General features: G+C 41.6%; 1 protein-coding gene across 4 annotated transcripts in view; it reads right to left on the bottom strand.

Moving 5' to 3' along the window:
- RAD51B (RAD51 paralog B) overlaps positions 1 to 20,946 on the bottom strand; it is a 443,129-nt gene that overhangs the window by 152,103 nt on the left and 270,080 nt on the right. For all 4 annotated transcript variants that reach the window (XM_068162067.1, XM_068162069.1, XM_068162066.1 and 1 more), the window contains exon 9: positions 11,759 to 11,877. In XM_068162067.1, the coding sequence (XP_068018168.1) occupies positions 11,759 to 11,877 (119 nt within the window). The remainder of the gene's footprint in view (positions 1 to 11,758; positions 11,878 to 20,946) is intronic.

Here is a 20,946-nt window from a genome sequence, read left to right as displayed (position 1 = left end):
ACTAGATAGATAAATAAATAGTGAAATTAAGAGAAAGAACTTCACTGACATGCAGTGAAGAACACACTTTGGACCAGAAACATCAATTTGCAGAGTAAAACGGCAGTGCTGGCTCAGGCCTGATAAGGCTTTGTTGGCTCAGACAGGCAAAACCTCCTGGACCACTGTCAATTCTTTATAAGGCAAACTCAGGTGTTTTTGCAACCTTAACTCCACAGCCTTCCACTCAGTGCTGTGGAGCATGTAAACACTCTGAACAGCAGAGACATTTGCACAGCCAAATTAAGCCAAATGGCAGAAAGAGCCAAGCTTGATTGTTCACTCAGGACTAGTACAATTGCAACTAGTTACAACTAGTGCAACTTCTGCTAGAGACTCAGGGCTTGTAGGAAATGACTGATAAGGAAGGCCATGAACCATAACTGTTATGCAAATGTGAAAGGGCCTTGCAAACTCAAGATAAATCAAATGCCCTCTTTCTGGTGGAGAACAACCTCAGTAGTACCTCATGTGCTACTTGCTACCTGGGAGTCTCACTTTTTAAAATGAGACAGAGACGCTTATTGACAAGTGACCTGGTTAGCTACCTCCAATTTAGTGTTGCTTCAATATGAATATTCAAGGAAGCATCCATTCATTAACTGAACTGCACTTTAGAGTACCTTCCCAGCAGTGTCTGAAACGCTTAAGTTATCTATCAATCAGTGTCAGGAAGGGAGGGAGGGAAGGGAAGGAAGGAAGGCAGGAAGTGGGGGGAGGGAGGAAAGGAGGAAAGGGACAGAAGGGGGGAAGGGAGAGAGGGGAGGGAAAGGAGGGAGGGAAGAGAGGAGAGGGAAAGGAGGGAGAGGAGAGAAAGGAGGGAGGGAAGGGAAGGAGAAAGAGAAAAAGAGAAAGAAAAAGATAAAAGAGGGAGGGAGGGAGGGAGGGAGGGAGAGAGGGAGGGAGGGAGGGAGGGAGGGAGGGAGGGAGGGAGGGAGGGAGGGAGGGAGGAAGGAAGGAAGGAAGGAAGGAAGGAAGGAAGGAAGGAAGGAAGGAAGGAAGGAAGGAAGGAAGGAAGGAAGGAAGGAAGGAAGGAAGGAAGGAAGGAAGGAAGGAAGGAAGGAAGGAAGGAAGGAAGGAAGGAAGGAAGGAAGGAAGGAAGGAAGGAAGGAAGGAAGGAAGGAAGGAAGGAAGGAAGGAAGGAAGGATGGAAGGGAGGGAGGGAGGGAGGGAGGGAGGCAGGCAATGTGGTGGAAGATAGGGGGCAGGGGCATTTGCCAAGGCATTCCAAAGATAAACAGTTTTGGTCATTGCTGCTCTGATGCTACAAGCAATGAAACTTCAGATATTGGTGAGAGAATCTGCCCTAGGTTAATTCCACTCAATTTTGAGGGGAAAACTCACAGTGAAGGCCAATCAAAATCAGGAAAGTGGTTCTGTATAAACAGGATGGGAATTTGTGTTCATTACCTCTCTGCAAAGGGGCTTAAGCTTACAAACAGAACATTCTCCAGACAATTCAGACCAAAATCTGAAAGTAATATCTGGCTCTTTCTCTCTCCTATTTTTATGCTGTTTTAGTGAACTGTAAATACAGTGTTTGTAAAGGGCGTTGGATTAACAGCACCACAGACTGAAGTTCTCTGTTTATATTCAGAACAGATTTTGTTATAGTAATCCTACCCCTCCTATCCTGACCTTTAAGTGGTTCTCAATAAAGAACAGGAGACAGAGCCCCGATTTCTGAGAATTTGCTATGTGATTAACATGAAGGTGCACAATCATCAATTAGACCAAGGCAAAAGGTCACTTTCCCAGTTACAGAACAGAGAAAATATGTAGAAATTAAAACAATAATATCACACTGTGACTAAATCTCACCAAGGTAACAGATCTATTTTCTGTAGCATGTTTGGAAGAGGGGAAAAAAAAACTAAAAAAAGGAGGTTGACAATACTAGAAATTAAGATGTGACATTAACCAACATGAAAGATTAGAATCTACACAAGCATTTTAATTGTCTAGAAATGGAAGTTCTAGCTTGATGAGAACTTGTAAGTTTTAATGTTGCAGGAGGAGACAGGAATGCAAGGTGACTTCTAGAGCTGAGGCTTAGAAAAATCAGCCATGGTATCAACAGAAACTGCAAACAAGGAAGCAGACAAGTTTCGCCATAAAGCTCATGCCACAGTCTCAGTTTCATTAACTTTTTGTTAATGGTGAATATCGATGAAGAAAAGTTCATGGCATGCTAAGGAGAGAGACTCAAGAGAGAAATCAGTGACCACAGTTAAAAAGACTTCAGCGGCTGAGTTAATCTGTGAAGAAAATCGGAAAGAGAAGTAGGAGTACCACCTTCACAGCTGAGAAACTTCATACTACCAGGAAGTACAAAGACCTAAGTGTCTGAAATAGAGGCACTAAAGGTGGCAGCGGCTTAGTGGCACATAAGTGGCAGTGAAAAGATTCTAGCTCTGCTCCCAGGATTTACTCTGGCCAGTGACTTCTTTATGACTCACTTTCCTTGGTTATGAGCAACAGGCATAGGCACTGCAGAAATCAGGCAGCAAATGCTTGCACAGTAATTTGAAAATATAATATGAGATGGTTAATTCATAACCATGAAGGTTAGCAGCAACCAGAGAGAAGTCTCCTTTGAGACCTGACTGCTCTATCAGCACAGACATCTAACAGAAAGAACCTGTCTCTGCCACCAGCCTCAGTAGGAAGACTTGGTAGAACCTCATGACTGAGTCTACTTCTCTGCCTCGGAGATGTTCCTGCTTCTCTGCTTAGGGTGCTTTGAACTACAGATCCATGAGTTTGAGGTTTGCAGAGCTATTGCTCTATTTTGTCAATCTTACATTAGAATAATCTTCATCAAGAACACTTGCAATGCTTGCACATTCTTGCACAAAAGTGAACTACTTAAAGGCTTTCTTCTGATCTTTTCCATATTATCTAGGGTTCTTTCATTTCTATTTAGATTCTTAGATAACAAATTGATTATGTAAGTGTTATATAAGCACCTGAGTAAATGAATTCTTGTTCAAGAATGATGGAAACATTTTCCTCTATATAAAAGTGTCCTATTAAAGAGGAGAGGGCCATAAATCCAGCCCCATTAAATGCAGACAGGGCTACAGTGATGTTTATGTTGTACGACCATCCCCCACAAGTCCATTAAGAAGGAAGTTTACTGGAAGCAGATACATGCACAAACACACAAGTCAGGAAAGTAAGTGACCTAGTGATGTTTGAGCTCCAAATACTTGTTGATGAACCTCCTCCATTTCACAGCATACTTTTATTTGGCACTATTGCTGGATTACATCAGTATCATACTGTGTCAATAACAATTTGTTTATTCTACAGTTATGCACTGTGTCCAGTTTCATCCAGATCACAGGCAACTGAAGTTCACATTGCTGCTTATGCTTGTATCTGATCGTGCATAAGCAAAAGATTTCAGTCCAGAGCTTTGTCAATCAGGGGAAAAAAAGGCACTTTTTAATTATGTATTTTAAGGGATGTGGTTTGTACACATTCCTAAAAGTTTGAGGCATAACAGCCTTTCATTTTGTCTAATATATAATGAAACAATGAAAATAATGAAACAGTAGCAGAGGTGAGGCAGAAGCCTCCGAAGCAAACTGTGTATCCTAGGAAAAAACCCACGTACCTTTAAATGTGTGATTTTGCAGAATTCAAGCAGTGCTCCTGCACTCTTGCCAGAGCTGTATTTCCAAAGCAGCACACTCCATAATGGAGAGCCATCAAAAATTAAGCTTACCTCAAAAAAATATAATTTCCATGCAAAATTTCCTATTTATTGCATGACTCCATACCATCATTCTAATCTTTAAAACATAATTGAAAGAAAACTCTTTGTGTTTTCACAGAGCTGATTTTCCATTTGATAAGCACATTACATAATAAGATGGCTTAGAACAGATACATACGTTACACTGCTTACATTTCAAAACAACCCAACATCTCTTTTCTATCACTGCTCACTGGACCTCATCATCCACTGCTATCTACAGATTTTATCACATTTAAACAATTGGGAAAAAAAAGTAATGGACCATATACATAATCTGCATTGCTGTACAATGTACATGATTCATAAAGCACACCAGGACAGGTTTTCCTGACAGCTGCTGAATGGCATTTCTTTTGATTTAATACTTCTGCTAAAACCCCACATGCAGAGTTTTCTTCTGTACTAAAGTTTAAGATACTGGGACTTCCTTTTCTGAACCTCCCCTAATTCTAGCTCAGCAGAAATCAATGCAAAGAGCAATACTTCTTGCTTCACACGTAACAGTGGGCAAGCTTTACACATCCTCAGTCACCTCTTTTGGTCAAACAGCAGTTTCACTGTCCACTGTTCTGTGGGCTTTTTCTTTGTCCCACTGTGTCAAAGACTGAACTAGCTTCTCCTCCACACCCACTGAAGTAGGTAAAAAACTTTCTATCTGCATTTCTCAACCCTAGTGGCCACCTCCATCCTCCTCATCTCACTCCAAAACTAGGTTTAACACTATTACAAGTATCTTTGTTTCCACTGCATTTTCTTCTTCTCCATTTGTTTTAGTAGGTAACTGTAACTGCTACAAAGTTAACAGAAGAAAACACACCTATGCTGTTTGTGTTTTATTTGTATTAGATGTTATTCCCTCCATCTCAGAATGATTTTAGTAGATGTTCTGATTGCATTCCATTACTCCTTCTCTCCCTCTAGTAAGTATGATCATCTCACCACAGTAATTAGAATCTTTTGTAGCATGAGGCTACAATCTTCCACTACACATAGAAGCTGGATGCCATTTCTGAACTTCATTACCATACTTGCTATCCTCCAGATAACTAAGCAAAATTTAGAATGCTAACCCCAGACAGTAGTACAGTGCATATTTCTTCTCCAGAGCCTACTTGCATGGTTTGAAATAGTTTTGTTTGCTTCCCATTTTTATGGATTTAAACTTCAGCTGGTGTTACCTTTAAAATGGGACAACTATCCAACATCTACATAGTCCACATAACAACCACCTTCCATGTTTTACAGGGAGAGATATATCTGGTCTCACTTATGCTCTGAAACCATCAAGAATACAAGAAGTTACATTACCATTTTTAGTATATTTTCTCAATGATTAGTAGAGTTACAGCCAAACATCTGCACAATTTGATAGAACTGCTTCACTAAAATTTAAGGTAAAGAATCATGGCAGGTGGCCTTAGCAAGTCACATATATGTAAAACTTTACCCCCACTCCTCTTGCCTCTCTCCCAGCCCTTCCCCGTGCCACTGAGTACCATGGTTACTTCACCATCACAATTTTGGAATGCTTATTCAGACCTTATTCATATGATAGTAAGCAGAGCAAGACAAAACAGCTGGTCTGTAACCAAGGACACAACAAAAGCTATGTCTGGCATTAGTGTGAATGAGAGAAGGGGTTTGTGTTCTGTTTTGGTTAAGAATGAGATAACATATACTTACAGTTGAAACATTTTGCCTGAAGCAGGAAAATGCTACACAACAGTTCACCTGGCACAGCTTGAAAGCTCTAGCCCATATCTCAATCTTAAGACCAGTTGCTCTCCAATTATTCAGCCCCTTGAGCTGGAAGACAGGGATGGGGAGGAGAATGAAGCCTGCATAATCCCAAGATGAGATGTATAGCAACCTCCTACTCCACTTAGACACACTCAAATCTACGGGCCTGGATGAAATTCACTCAAGGGCACCGAGGGAACTGGTGGAACTGTTCACCAAGCCACTTGGGGAGGTCCCAGCTCACTGGAAGTTAGCAAATACAATATTTATCTATAAGAAGGGCTAGTTCCAGGGAACTACAGACTTCTCAGTCTGACCTCAGTGCCAAGGAAGGTTATGGAGCAGATCATCTTGGGTGCCATCCTGTACAGGATGATCAGAAGATCAGGTCCAGTCAGGCAGGCAGGTTATTCAGACAGGCAGGTCCTGACTGAATAACCTGATCAATCTGCTTCCATGACAATGTGATCTGCTTAGTAGATGAGGGGATGAAGGAAAGGCTGTAGAAGCTGTCTACTAAATTTTAGTAAAACCTTTCAAACTTGTTCCCACAGAATTTTCCTGGAGAAACTAACTGCTCATAGCTTGGGTGGGCGTACGCTTCGGTAGGTAAAAACCTGGCTGGATGGCTAGGCCCAATGGAGTTAAATCCAGCTGGTGACCAGTCACAACTGCTGTTCTTCAGGGTTCAGATTTGTGGCCAGCCCTCTTCAATACCTTTATCAATGACCTAGATGATGAGATCGAGGTCAGCCTCAGTAAGTTTGTAGATGACACTAAGCTGGGCAGGAGTATTGATCTGCTTGAGCGATCTGGACAGGCTGGATTGATGGGCCAAGGCCGGTTGCGTGAAATTCAACAAGGCCAAGTGCAAGGTGCTGCACTTGGGTCACAACAATCCCATGCAATGCTACAGGCTTGGAAAAGAGTGACTGGAAAGTTGCCTGGCAGAAAAAGACCTGGGGGTGCTGGCTGACAGTTGGCTGAACATGAGCCAGTAGTGTGCTCAGGTGGCCAAGAAGGCTAAAAGCATCCTGGCCTGTATCAGGAAGAGTGAGGCCAGTAAGGAAGAGGGAATTGATCATGCCCTTGTACTTGGCACTGGTGAGGCTGCACCTTGAATACAGTGTTCTGTTTTGGGCCCCTCATTTCAAGAACATTGTGGTGCTGGAGCATGTCCAAAGACGATCAGTGAAGTTGGTGAAGGGTCTAGAACACAAGTGTTAAGAGGAGCAGCTGAGGAAACTGTGGTTGTTTAGCCTGGAGAAAAGGAGGCTGAGGGGAGACCTCCTCATTCCCTACAGCTACTTGAAAGGAGGTTGTAGCACAGCAGTGCTGGTCTCTTCTCCCAAGTAAGAAGTGATAAGACAATAAGAAATGGCCTCAAATTGCACCAGTGGAGGTTTAGACTAGATATTAGGAAAAATTCCTTTACCAAAATGTTTGTCAAGCATTGGAACAGGCTGCTCAAAGTGACTGAGTCACCATCCCTGTTTGTATTTAAAAGACATGTAGATGTGGTGCTTAGGGACCTGGTTTAGTGGTGGATTTGGCTGTGCTGGGGTAACAGTTGGACTTGATAATTTTAAAGGTCCTTTCCAAACGGAATGATTTTGTGATTCTAAATGCTCTTGCTTGGGAATACCATAGGAATACACTGATTTGTTACAAAAGAACACTTCTACGTTCACTTTCCATCTGAGAATTTCAAAATGCGTTACACACATTAACACAATACTCTGAATCTCACAAATCCCTTTGAAACCTATAAAATAAACCAGGCCCACAAGAGCTGCCATACCAGGTCTGGCCAGTGTCACACTTAATCCAGCACCCTGTCTCGAAAGACAAGAATAAAACATTAAATATAGTATGTCAACATATTAAACCCTACCATAGTTTCATAGTTTCATAGTTTCATTCAGGGTTGGACGGGACCACAAGGATCATCTAGTTCCAACCCCCCCTGCCATGGGCAGGGACACCCCACACTAGAGCAGGCTGCCCAGAGCCTCATCCAGCCTGGGCTTAAACACCTCCAGGGACGGGGCCTCGACCACCTCCCTGGACAACACATTCCAGGGTTTCACCACTCTCATGGTGAAGAACCTCCTCCTCACATCCAGCCTGAATCTCCCCACCTCCAGCTTCATTCCATTCCCCCTAGTCCTATCACTACCTGAGATCCTGAGAAGTCCTTCCCCAGCCTTCCTGTAGCTGAGCACACATGAAAACAGTAACCTCGAAGCCTGCGGACTCCAGTCCAGGAAAAAAGGATAATTACACACATAGGGGTAACTGAGGAGTCTGACAGTTTCTAGAGCAGCATGGTTGGGTTTGGCCCAAACTCAAAGGGTCTACATGTTTATGTATGGACTTCAGGAAAACAAATGCCATGGTTAACTACTTACAAAACTGCTTAGGGAGAACCAAGTATCAGTATCCACAAAGATAATAGCAAATTCCCTTCATGAACCTATTTGTGTGAAACACTAACTTTTTTCCAAGCTCATATGCTACCGTGCCACTATGGAAGTCATGCAGCTCAGCAGCTATATACTGCTACTGTTGATAATTCCTGTGAGTTTCGGTGGCATAATGCATTTAAATGCACACTGGAAACCTCATTATGCCTTCCCCATTGGTGTTGCTTCTGTCCTGGAGGAAACAAAATCCAGAACACTGGCTTCTCGATGGGGCTAAAGGGGTTCATCTATTTGCTCAGGAAACTGTTCCTATCCAACTAATAAAGCAAGCCTAATTGATTTTAAGGCAGGCAGGATGTCCCAGAAAATTTCATTGCTTTGCTAAAGTGCTTGCTTTCTTATTAATGTTCACCAGACATATGGAGGGTGGGGTGGAAAAAAGGATGGTTGGCCAAAAAGAGGTCTGCTGGATAAACAAAATGAGGGAATCTTTTACATAATATATATATATAAAACCCTGTGTGGGAATTTAGTGCTCGATTTCCCTAGGTTTGTTGCATACTTGCTCTGCCACCTGCTGTGCTGGCATTCCCCAGAGTTTCAGGAACATCTCCAAGCTTTCCCAGAAATGGACTACATGAGTAAGAATAACCATCTAACAGTCCAGTGGCTTGTCCTGTCCAGAAGATACTACGGTTCTCAAAAACTGCTTGCCTGAATCCTCCTTAACAATTACATTATCACTTCATGCTTTGAAGAATACTACCCTTGGGCCTCATGGCCCAGTGCATCTCAAGAGGTGCTTTCCCTCTTGATGAGTAAGTTTTCCCATCAAGAGGATTAGGACACTGCCTCTACTACCACCAAAATCAGATGTAAGGGAAAATCCCACAGACTGTCACCACTGCCCCAGCTCCTTCAGGGAAAGAAGAAGAGAAAGCAGAGCCATTAAGAGCAACTTTAAGAAATAAAGTGACTGAAACAAGAATGAATTCTAGCTTAAGAAAGAAAAAAACAAATTGTGTCCACTGTGTAATTCAGAACACAACATGTGTTACTGTGTTTTGTACTGTGTATTGACTCTGCACAGTTACAAACTGGGGAAAGCAGGGAAAACCTTTGTGTTACTTTTCACTGAAAACCCTGGAACAATTGTGTGTTTTCAGTAATTCCTGAGGGCAGAACTTCACTTTAAAATCAAGACAACCCAATTAATCACAGCATTTGTTTGGGGGTTTTTGTTGTTGTTTTTGTTTGCTTGGTTTGTTTTTTTTGGTGGGTTGGTTGGTTGCTGGGTTTTTCTTGGTTGTTTGGTCAGGTTTTTTTGTGTTCTGTTTGGTTTGTTGTTGGTTTGTGTGTGTGGGTTTCTTTGTTCTTGTTGTTGTGCTTTGTTTTGGGTTTTTTTTATAATACAGTAATAGAAGAATTTGTAGAAGTGATCACTGACTTGGCAATTTTTGGACCTCCAAATTAAGCTTCCTTAAGAAGTGTTGATTTAAAAATCACTGATGACCAATGGCTCCTGGCAGAACCACCTCAGGATGACTGAAATGGCATCTTGAACAATTAATTCACAATTAATTTCTGACAGTGAGTTGAAAGCAATTACAAGAGAACATACATGTGCAAGACTAGCAAGTTAACCAGTACAGTGTGCTACAGGTAGGGTAATTCTAGATGCCTTCCTCTAACTGGAAACTGCCTGACTAGGTGGAAGATTTCTATGACTAAGAGAATTTATCTGAAAAAATAACACCTGTACCAGCAAGAAGAAAATACTTACAGGACATCATGGACATCACAGTACCACAGTATCACCAAGGTTGGAAGAGACCTCAAAGATTATCAAGTCCAACCTGTCATCACAGAACTCATGACTAGACCATGGCACCAAATGCCACGTCCAATCCCCTCTTGAACACCTCCAGGGACGGTGACTCCACCACCTCCCTGACATATCCCATTTCATTCATGGATTCACAGACATATCACTATTTATATCACACTTCTATTTCAAATTACTTTGCCTTTAATAATACATACTAATATTTACTTTCAGTTTGGTTTTCATTACTGTAGATTTAGTTCTTCTGCTTAATTAAACAGAACAAGCCCATGGCTTCACATGCAAGCAAGGTGGTGCACCTCATAAACCCAGTTAGAAAAGAGTAAAATTCTGCCTCTTTGGAGGTTTTTTTGGCACATCATACCATGGTTTTTGTAATGGAATTTTAAAAGCTTGAAAACAGTACTTCATACACTTGCATTTATATGCTTCTCAAACAAATTCAGGAGAAACTACATTTAACATCCAAATGTTCTTTAGGAAAACTGCTCCCTCTTTCCAGTAGCAGAGGAATGTTCTTGATTTTTTTTACTCAACTTTGTGCATCATGAAGGAATACAGAGCCCAGTTGCTGCCCTTTTCCCTTTGCCAGGGCCATCTCTCAAGTTACCTCCAAAGCGATCCAGAAAATTTCTGAACAGCTTTGTATTTTGCAACACATGTAAAGAAGGAAAAATCATTACAGACCAGAATAGGAAGCAGAATACAGAGAACTTAAAAGAGCAGCTATAGTAAGAGCATATTTCTATATAGCTGCACAGTCTTTAGAAGGAAGTCCGGAAGGTGCCTCTTCTACCCGGATGCAACACATTGAGCCTGCTACGTGTGAGTTCAGAGGACTACCTGTGCCTCCTCACAGTGCCCACTATTCTCTGGAACAGAAGTGCCTTCATTTTAATTCTCCTTCTAGTGAGAAGAATAAAAGAGGATGGCTTCCTCTCTTCTGGCACTACAGGTTGCTAACTACAAGTGAAAAAACTTGCGTTGCGGCAATAAACCCAGGATTATCAGTTTGAATGCACGTGGGTAGTAATGCTATACAAGTAAGATGGTCTGAATTTTGCATAGCAGTTTTTCTGACAGCCCTCTACTTTAACAGGCAGAAAATCAATAACATTAAAACTGTGGGTCATAGCCTTGGAAAAGATTTACATCATTGCAAAAACAGACAAGACAAAGCCAAAATGCAGATATCCCAAGGGAGAGATGAAATCATGGGTTATAATGTTTTCGAGAACAACAAAAAAATGTTATTTCCTCAATCAAATCCCAAATGTCCTGCCTTCTAGTTTTTCACTTTTTCTCTTTTTTCTCTCTTTTTTTTTTTTTTTTTTTTCCTCCCCTAATTAAGAGGTGAAGATTTCAGTTGAAAATTCTACTATATTTCACTCAAAAGTCTCTAACTGAAAAGCAAAGCATTCTCGGTTTTGCAGGCATCCTTCTGGAAAACAGGTCCCATACTTACTGCTCAAAGTTAAACTTGCTTGTGCAGGCAGTAAGCTTCCACTTACAAACAGCAGCTGCAGAAGATAGAATGCTCCCTGTCCTAACAGTCACAGTCAAAATTTGGCACAAAGAATGGAAAGGGTGACAGCAAAACAATCATGGCAATGGAAGGACTAGCCTCCTACCCCTGTTCCAAAAAGCCTGTGCAGGAAGGCACTTCAGGATTAACCTTAATCTGCACAACATGAAATGCACTAAAAGCTCAAGGAACTTGTATGCCTGTGCCAAGAGGCCAGGGCTAGGTCTTGTGATAGTTAAGCCCATCCTAATGCAGGGAGGCACTGGAGGACTGGCCCACCCCAAACAAGTAATTGGCTGTAGAATGCCAGGTTCTCCACACATATAGCATAACCACAGAGGCTGAAGGACACAGCCCATGTGACCAAGCACTGCTGGTGTAGCTTTATTTAAATTCTCTTCATTGCCAGTTCTCACCTGTCTTGTTGGCGAGTCATGATACTGTAGTATGAGCCTGGTGTTGACACTGTGACTCCATGTGTTGCCAAGGGCTGCTGTTACACAACCATATTCCCTCTTCCGACTTCCCGAAGTTCCTGAAGGTAAAAATGAAAGAAAATGCATAAGAACTGCACCACAGAGAAGGGTTCAGCATGGAGACTCTAATCAATTGACTCAGATCATTCCCTGGTCACAACTAGTACTTAACAGGTGGCACTACTACATCAATTCCCTCCTTTTCTGATTTATTTACTCAACTGTAGTGTGAGTTCTCCATTTTACCCTCTAATATCTAGACAAAGTGCCAAAAATTAAGGATACACTGCATAGCTGTGTGTACCTTCTTGGACAGACTAGTACATTTTCTAAATATCTGGAGGTACACCATGCATGGGGGGTACTTGCCTTTTTCTCATTAGATAGTCAACTCCCAGGCAAACTCATTTTCCATGGGCACAGAGGAGATTGAAGCAAGCCAGTAGAATGAAAGCACATAATAATAAAAAGGAAGCTAAAAGAGTAGAATGTGATGCCACAATACCCTGATCTAAAAATCAGAATACTGCTTCATGCCATCTTGCAACCTACAGATTTTCTAAGGTTTACAAAGAAGGGAGCCCCTTAGCAGCAAACACCATCCCAATGTCTCTGAAATTATATGAACTTTATATAACCCTGAAGGAAAATGTACTTTGCTGCAATCAGCAGCGACAACATAAAGAAGTGTTTGTAATAATGCCACATGATCCAGCTTGCTAAACTGTCATTGCACCCGAGCTTTCTTGTACTGAAACCAGAGACCTATACATACACACAGACACATCTGCAGGCAGGTAGGTGCCCGAGACCTTCATCTTTGCTTACCACAAGCTCTGCGTGAGATGGACAGATGGGTGACTTGTTTGTACTTCAAATGACACTTCAAGAACAAAGCAAGCCAGACAAATCAAAGAAATTCAGAAACAAAATCCCAGTTGTTATGTGGGTATAAATGATCATGTGCAAGTTGACAACTGAACTGTTTGAGGCAATCAGTCCATACTGTTAAAAAGCTATGAGTGAGGGAGAGAAAGCTAAAGTCAGGGAATTTTCTGTCATTTATCAAGCAACAAACAAAATTGCTTCCCCAGGACAGTCATAAAATCCAAGTCAACTAAGTCAGTTAAAGTTAGACCAGACACTCTTCAATACAAACTACAGAGAAGCCTTATGTTTCTGTCAAATGATCAGTAATACAACAGTTACTGTTGAAATATAAATTATAAGTACTAGGTTTTGGAAGCAATACTGTACTATGATGATAAAGTTACCTCATGGCTCAGTGGAGCTTCTGGAAGATTAAGGTTTAAAACCCTTCACTGCTTTTACATACACAAGGATGTGGGGTTTGATACTTTTTAATTCCCAAAAGATTTTTTTCTTTAACTGAAGTTCTTATTTTGGAAAAAATATCCAGTAAAAGTTAAGATCAAAAATGTTGGGATGCAGTAATAATTTATACTTGTATCACTGCTGGTAGTTTGCAACGAGAAGGACACTTGGTTAAGCTTGGCTGGAATCGATTCTGTTCAGTGATCTTAATTTTCAGCTTGGTGTCTTAGAAGAGATGACACTTTTTGAAGCTAATGGCATGTTTTTGCAGGCAGTGTCTGCTTCTAGAAGTGAAAAGGCTTGATGTTTATAGTTAGTGCTAAGGATTGGTATGGGCAGGAAGGTTCTTGCTTACACTTGTTCCAATGAAGACCAAGATTAGGGCTAAAGATTGTGCACAATGCTGGAGGTGCAGGAAGTAAGAGGACACATCTGGGGGGAAGAGCAGACAGAAGAGATGACCCTAAACTGACCAGCGAGGTGTTCCATTCCATATACACCATGTTTGGTACACGGCTGAGGGTACCAAAAGGGTAGCTTCTTCAGTGGCTGCTGCCTGAAAAGGACTATGTCCACTCTGCCTTCAATCCCAATCCATACATTCCTGTACTGAGGTCCAGAACCCAGCTTCTGGATCTGATTCCCATCTGCCTCTGAGCCCAGTCTGGAACTTCCCCAGTGCCTGCCCACTGAGTGGTGATGGTGACACAATTGCCATCAGGGTGGTTGGGCTTGATACTGGTTCTGCATATATTTATAAATATTTCATTTTATTATTGCTATTTTTATTAAAGCTGGTTTAGTTTGGTTTTCCAGTCTGTAAGTCTCTGTCCCTTATTCCCTTTCTCTGGGAAAGATGAGGGGTTAATAGAAAGCCTCTGTCACTCATTTAGTGGCTGGCCCAGCCACTTGACAACACTGTATTAGACTGGATTAGAGAGCAGAAGGCTAGAGAGAAAGGCCTGGAACAACTGCAGTGCACTGAAGTCCTAAACCTTCTCCACGAATTTTAGAAGGTTCGATTAACATCAACTGGATTTCGATTAGGTATTTAAATGTTTATGATCTACAGAAGAAATTAGTGAAACACCTGGTTCAAGACAATAGTTTGACAAGAGTTCAGACCCTGAAATACCTCCCACATCACAGAAACTCCCAGCAACATGCTCAATACTCACTTTTCCAGAGCAACATCTGCTCCGCTCTGAAAAAAGGCTATAGCTGTGCCATCTAGCAAGAATGGCTGTTTTTCTTTCCTCAAAACATAAGAAGTAACATCTTGATAAAAATCAATAACTGAATAACTCACCATGAGCACACCTATCTGAAAGTTTCAGCAATAGGAATGTTATTCTGTTAATTAGCCTAATCAATCTCTATCGGGAAGGTGGATTTGCTGACAATAATTTCTCTTCATGTATGGTTTGGATTTAATTTGCTCAAGGAGAAAACAGGTTCAAGTATTAAAGTAGGGTACTGGGAGGTCTGTATTCCATTCCCTTAAAATTACTTAAATCAAGTTATTAATTTCTATAAGCTTTTGGTTTTGTACTAACACCAAGAAAGCAAAACGTCATTGCCAACAGGCTGAGGGAGAATTTTATGAAAGACGGTGAAGCAGCTTTAAAGTTTTGCAATCCTCTCTTTGTCATGTGTAATAAGCTGCAAGTTCCTTCTGTAATCAACACTGCCCTTCTTTCCCACCTGCTAGAAACAGGTAGGAATCACAAAATGCAGCTGAAGCAGCTAAGTGTGAGTCCTGCTGCATGTGGAAGTGTTTCCCTCACAGCCGGCGTAACTGCATCTGTGTACACAGCTGGAAGCCACTGCTCCACACCACAGAGAAGCAATTCACTCACCACTGCTTGGGAGCCTCTGAATACAGACAAAAGGCCCAGACATTCCAGAAGTAGCCCCTGCTAGCATAAAACAGATGGAAAATTCACATCCAAATTTCCTTTCAATTATGTATCTTTGCTATTAGCTAACAGGAGGAGCAACATCTTGCTGTTGCCCGAGTCAGGCATTTAAGTGGTTAAATGTCTGGAGCCTGCTGATATTACGGAGATATCACTCCATAGCATTTCCTAAGTCTGCATTCCTTCCAGGCCTAAAACCTGTCCCAAAGTGAACAGAAGTGCTAGAGGTGTAAGGCTTGTGGCAGAACAAGCAAGCTAATTGCTGTCATTTATTTTATTTTATTATACAGGAAAAAGCCCACTGTACCATACTGTGTCAGCCCCTGTCTGAAGAGGGCTGTTTGGGTGACCTACTTTCAGGCAGATCCTCTTCTGTGAAGTTATTCAAATTTATGACTTTGGTGCAAAGTGGTTAGTAAGCCTGGAGCAAATTTACAGAGAAGACTTTTTACAGGGTGGAAAGGAATGCCTCAGAGGAAAGGTTTCCATTTTATAAGAGATCCTCCTGCAAGCTGATGCATTAGGCAGCCAGAGCGGCAAACCAACAAGAAATGAAGTAAACTGAGGGGAAGCAGTGCCAGCTTTGCAAAGAAGTTCAAGGGCAGTAACAGCACATGCTTCATTTCTTCTCTTTGCTCTAAGCACAAGAAGATAGTAAATGTCTCAGAGGAAGGAAAGAGGATATGTTATGAAAACAAATTTATATTCAAACACAGAGTTAAAAAAACCTTGGACTTATCTTTTCTGTTATTTTGACCACTACTTAGTCATTAACAAACTGAACAAAGGAAGTGGATAAATAATACTGTTCAAAGAGAGTGTTATTTTTCAGCAAACTTTGCTTTGTTTTTCCAAACACTGATAATTTCATACTTAGAGATGAGAGTATCAGACTAACTTTGTCCCAACAAGAAAATAGGCTAATAGGGGACTTTGGTCAGAGGTCCCCAGACCATCTAACCTCAACCACCTCAGAGTGGTATGGAGCAACAGCTTCCAGCTATGATGTGAAGGTGTTTATCCACACTGTGGGGTGAATGCTTCCACAGAGTCAGTAGCGTGCCATAGACTGACAGGCAGCAGTTCCCACCTCTGCAGCCTGCTTAGAACACATTTCTCACTCCAGTCATCACTAGCAGGAAGATTTCTGCTTAGAACACAGGTGAAGCAGGGAGTACAGGGACTAGGGATAATAAGAAAACAGGCCTGAGAGATGAAAGTGGCAGGTCTCAGTTTACGGATTCAGTATGTAGGGAAAGGCACTGAGTGTCCAGAAGCACAAGGATAGGATCCTGGCCTAGCGGAACTGAAAGTGCATGCTAGAAGGATGGGAGAAGACCTCTGAACATTCCCCTGCTTCAGATCCAGTGAAATGGTGATTTCAATTCCTGTAAACACTCTTTCCCTTTCTCAGACAAAAAGAACTAGCATTAAACTAATCTGCAAAGGGCACATCAGCAGACAGGCCAAGGACTGCATGAGGTACCTGTTTTACTGTCTCCTGTGAAACAGAGCTCTTCAGGGCACTGGCAGAGACATCAGCAGAGAACATATCTGTCTGTTCTGGATTGCAAACACAAAGGAGGAACTGGCTGCTTCAGTCTCACTCAACACTGTCACATGTGAAAATAAAGCTTCTTGTGGTTTGACTCAAATGCAAAGTAAATGTCTCTTCATGATCAGGGGAAAAACAAACCGAAGAAGAAATGGGGATTCTTCAACTGAGGCTTGCAGTGCTCCTTTCAAGCAGAAGAGGCTCACACTGGGCTCTGCTGCCCTGCAAGGAGTTACTGGGAGAATTGTCAGCAACAACACCTAGTCCTACTTATCAATAAGGCCTAGATTTTTATTTTTTTTGTTTCCCCTCACCAATGCAATTAAACCAAACCTTATAGGAAAAAGAACTTTATCACTGAGACAAAGGCCACCTATAGACAGGATGGGGAAAGTGGGTTTATTCCACATCCCATTTTTCACTGGAGGAAACAGTAGAATTAAACCTATTCAGCTGATTTTGGGATCATTCTGTTACATCCAAACAGAGAATTACAAGTATCATAGTATCAGCCAGGGTTGGAAGGGATCACAAGGATCATCTAGTTCCAACCCCCCGGCCATGGGCAGGGACACCCCACACTAGATCAGGCTGGCCAGAGCCTCATCCAGCCTGGGCTTAAACACCTCCAGGGACAGGGCCTCAACCACCTCCCTGGACAACCCATTCCAGGGCTTCACCGCTCTCATGGGGAAGAACTTCCTCCTCACATCCTTGGAACCTTCTCTTCTCCAGACTGAACAGCCCCAACTCTTTCAGTCTGTCCTCAAGTACTGACATGGGCTCAAAGACCTTCTCATCCTCTAAATATAAGGAGGTACCATTATAAAGACTAATCCTCATGTAACAACTGAGGCCCAGTTGTTGCTAATATGAAGGGGAACTTCAGTTTCATTACTCTTATCCTATAAAAAACAGGGTATCAGGGTAACTAGACCAGTGTCTTAAATCAAATAAAACAGACTTCTTAAAACAACATTTTAAAATGCAAGGAGTTCTTGCAGGTAGAATTTGGTTATTCTCTTGATTAAAATAAATAGTAATAATAACGTGTCCCTTGTTGGTATAACTGCACAGAGCAATGAATTCCACTCTTCCCACATTGTCATATAGATTTTTGTCTTTACAGATGACAGAGACATTGCCTGGCAGGTTTATGCCTATCTTTCTTGGCAATCTCTCTTAATTTGGTAATTCAAAAATCTTTTCTCATGAAATACAAAAGAGGGATCCATGCACAACACAACAGTGAAATGACAAAAGAGAGAAGCAACCAGTCCCCAAATCTTTGATCAAATAAACTTGCTAAAAGCTTGATTTGTCAAAAGAAGGACAGACTCTCCAAAAATACAGAGAAAATATTTATGAAGAATTAAACTACTGAGCTCAACACAAACGGCACGTCATGCAGTAAGAATGAAAGTACTTTCCCTCTTGCTTAGGCAGTGCAGCTTTCTGGTTCACTGGCAGAGCTCATAAAGATACAGCTTTTCACCTGCATTGCATTTAGTCTGTATTTTTGGTGCAGATCTCTAACACTGACACCAGAAGGGAGAAGGAAAACAAGAAGAAAATAAAATTTAAAAAATCCTCAACCCCCAATCTATTTTTCCATCCTCACCTACCCAGAAAGTACAAGTACAAAAATATCAAAAGGTGGAAAACCCCATCACACAGTAAAAAACCCACAGAACAAATGTATCTGTGAAGTAACTAACCACAGTGCCCTTCAAACTCCCACACAATGAACTCTGCCATTTTCAGCCCTTCTTCACAGGCTCTTTAGACAAAAGGTGACTTTGATTCTCTCACCCTACTGTGGTCACCATCTCATTCTTCACACTGGTCAGCCAAGGTATGTCCCAAACTCTTCCTGTCATATACTTTACCTTCACACAGTGAGGATGAAAAAATAAGGGGTTTTTACATTAAAGCCACGTTTCTAGCAGTAGACAGCATCTTAGAACACCATTTGGTATCACCCACTTGAGACAAAACACAGACCAAAACACACACCTACATGCATCTACATAATTACCAGACAAAAATTACTGATTTCTCCTAACAGCCACTAAAGCAAATGTGTTTCCCTGTTTCAACTGTAAAGATCTGTTTCAGTTAACAAGCTATGCAGTCATATCAACAGCAGAGTCCAGTTCATCTCAGGAGAAAAATCAAAATTTGCTTCCTAGATCACAGCATTGTCTTCATATAGTCTTTTATTACGTAGGACACATGGCAGGAAAACATTTGCTGCTGCATGAAATCAGGCTTGGCCACAAAACTAGCCAGGTGAAAAAAAAAAATAAATCTAACTTTTCAAATATTTATTCTCCTCCTTTTAATAAGAGAGAGAATCTGGCAATTTGATTTCCCTCAAACCAAATCTGTGCCCCGCCCCCTCTACCCTCTCACCCCAAGATAATTCCAGCTTACTTCGAATTTTGGTTAAAAATAAGCACAACTGGTTTAGCTGGAGCTTAGTAATCAATGCTATGGAATTGAGCTTTTTGTTTTTAATTATTATTTTGAATTTTGTAAAATATTACAGTAATGAAAATATGCTTTTCCTGTGAAGCAATTAAGTGTGCAAACCCCTGCTAATCCCTAGTTGAAAACTCAAGACATTTGATGGAAATTTTTTTGACCACCCCTAGCTCATAACTATGCTACTGCTGCAACACCAAAGTGCCCGCTAGAGATTACACTGAAAAGATTGTTTTGATTCAGTCATCAGCATCAAGAGACTGAAAACTGCTCCTTGTAGACTCCAGCTGCAAACCTCTCATGGAGCCAGCAGTGAATGTGACAAAAAAAGAGAAGGAGCCTGGCTCTCCTTTTGGATGGCACAGTTTATTTCATGTGCCCCAAACAGGTGGGCCTTCACACTTTTTTTTGTTAATGATTATATTTGTGTGTATCTGTGTCTACATTCTGGGTGATATTCACAGTGTTACTCTGATATTATATAAAGCCTCTGGTCCTTTCTGATGCCATTTTTCCAGCCATTCATTATTTCTATTGTGACAACTCCCAGAGCTCTCATCTGCAAGATGCAAACCACTATACAAACAGAGAACAAAAAGATAGTTCCTGACCTAAAGATCTTCTTTTCATGAGAACTGCAGTATAAGAGTCTCTTAGCTGCTGCTCATTATTCCCCACTTAAAAGGAATCCTCCCTAAGGCATGAAGGAAAATAAACCAAAATACCTGACAGGCCAGAAAAGTCGTATATAAATAAGGACCTTCAGTATTCTCCATGGAACATGAGAAGCTTTTTCAAATAAGTAACATTAACCACTATTCACAGAATCACAGAATGGTAAAGGTTGGAAGTGACCTCTGGGGATTAAGTAGCCCAACCCAACTGTTAAAGAAGGTTTCTCTAGAGCACGATGCAAGTCTCTAGAGAAGGAGACCCCACAACCTCTCTGGGCAGCCCGTTTCAGTGCTCCATCACCCTCAAAGGAAAGAAGTTTTTCCTTGTGTTTAGATGGACATTCCTGTGTTCTAGTTTGTGCCAACTGCCTCATCCCATCTAGACACCACTGAAAAGAGACTGTCCCCATCTTCTCAACACCCACCCTTCAGATATCTCTAAGCATGGATAAGATCTCTCAGTCTTTTCTTCTCTGGGCTCAAGAGCCCCAGGTCTCTCAGCCTCTCCTCTAAGGGAGATGCTTCAGTCCCCTCATTATCTTTGTAGCCCTCTGCCGCACTCTCTCCAGTCAATCCCTATCTCTCTTGAACTGAGCATAGTACTCCAGATGTGGCCTCAGTACTCCAGATGTGTTCTCACTAGGGCAGAGGGGAAAGAGGAGCTGCCTTGACCTGCCAGTCAGACTCTTAATGCACCCTAAAAAAAAAATCAATTTGAATCTATATCCAGGGCAAGACACTGAAAAGGTCCTCCAGAGAATTGGACAGATGTTCATTTGTTTTCAGTCCCACACCAGCATGCCCACTCTTACCAGTGTGTTTTGCACTAGAGGGTCTAATTCCCTTATATCAGTGTTGATTCTTTTTTTGAGCTGAGACAGAGAAACACACATGTACTAGCACTGAGACTCCCATTTGCTAACCTAAAAAAGGAACTGACATCAAGAAACAAGAAAATCCAGCTGGTCTGATTTCTTGCCAGACAATCTACCAGCCATGACCAAAATTGTCAGGTCCCAGGAGATCTGTGGATGTGGGAAGACAGCTTGTGGTTTGCAGCACCTCAAACAGGCCCAAAGTAGGGAATTGTGAAATCAAGATCCTTGGGAACAGATACTTTCCTTTTACTGGTGTAAATCTTCTGACTCTGCGGCCTGA

This window comes from Melanerpes formicivorus, unplaced genomic scaffold (genome assembly GCF_026170545.1).
Source record: "Melanerpes formicivorus ecotype bairdi unplaced genomic scaffold, bMelFor1.0.p_v2 SCAF_62, whole genome shotgun sequence".
Lineage (NCBI taxonomy): Eukaryota > Metazoa > Chordata > Aves > Piciformes > Picidae > Melanerpes > Melanerpes formicivorus.
The sequence above is the reverse complement of the archived record's forward strand: the minus strand, read 5'-3'. Positions and strand labels throughout refer to the sequence as shown.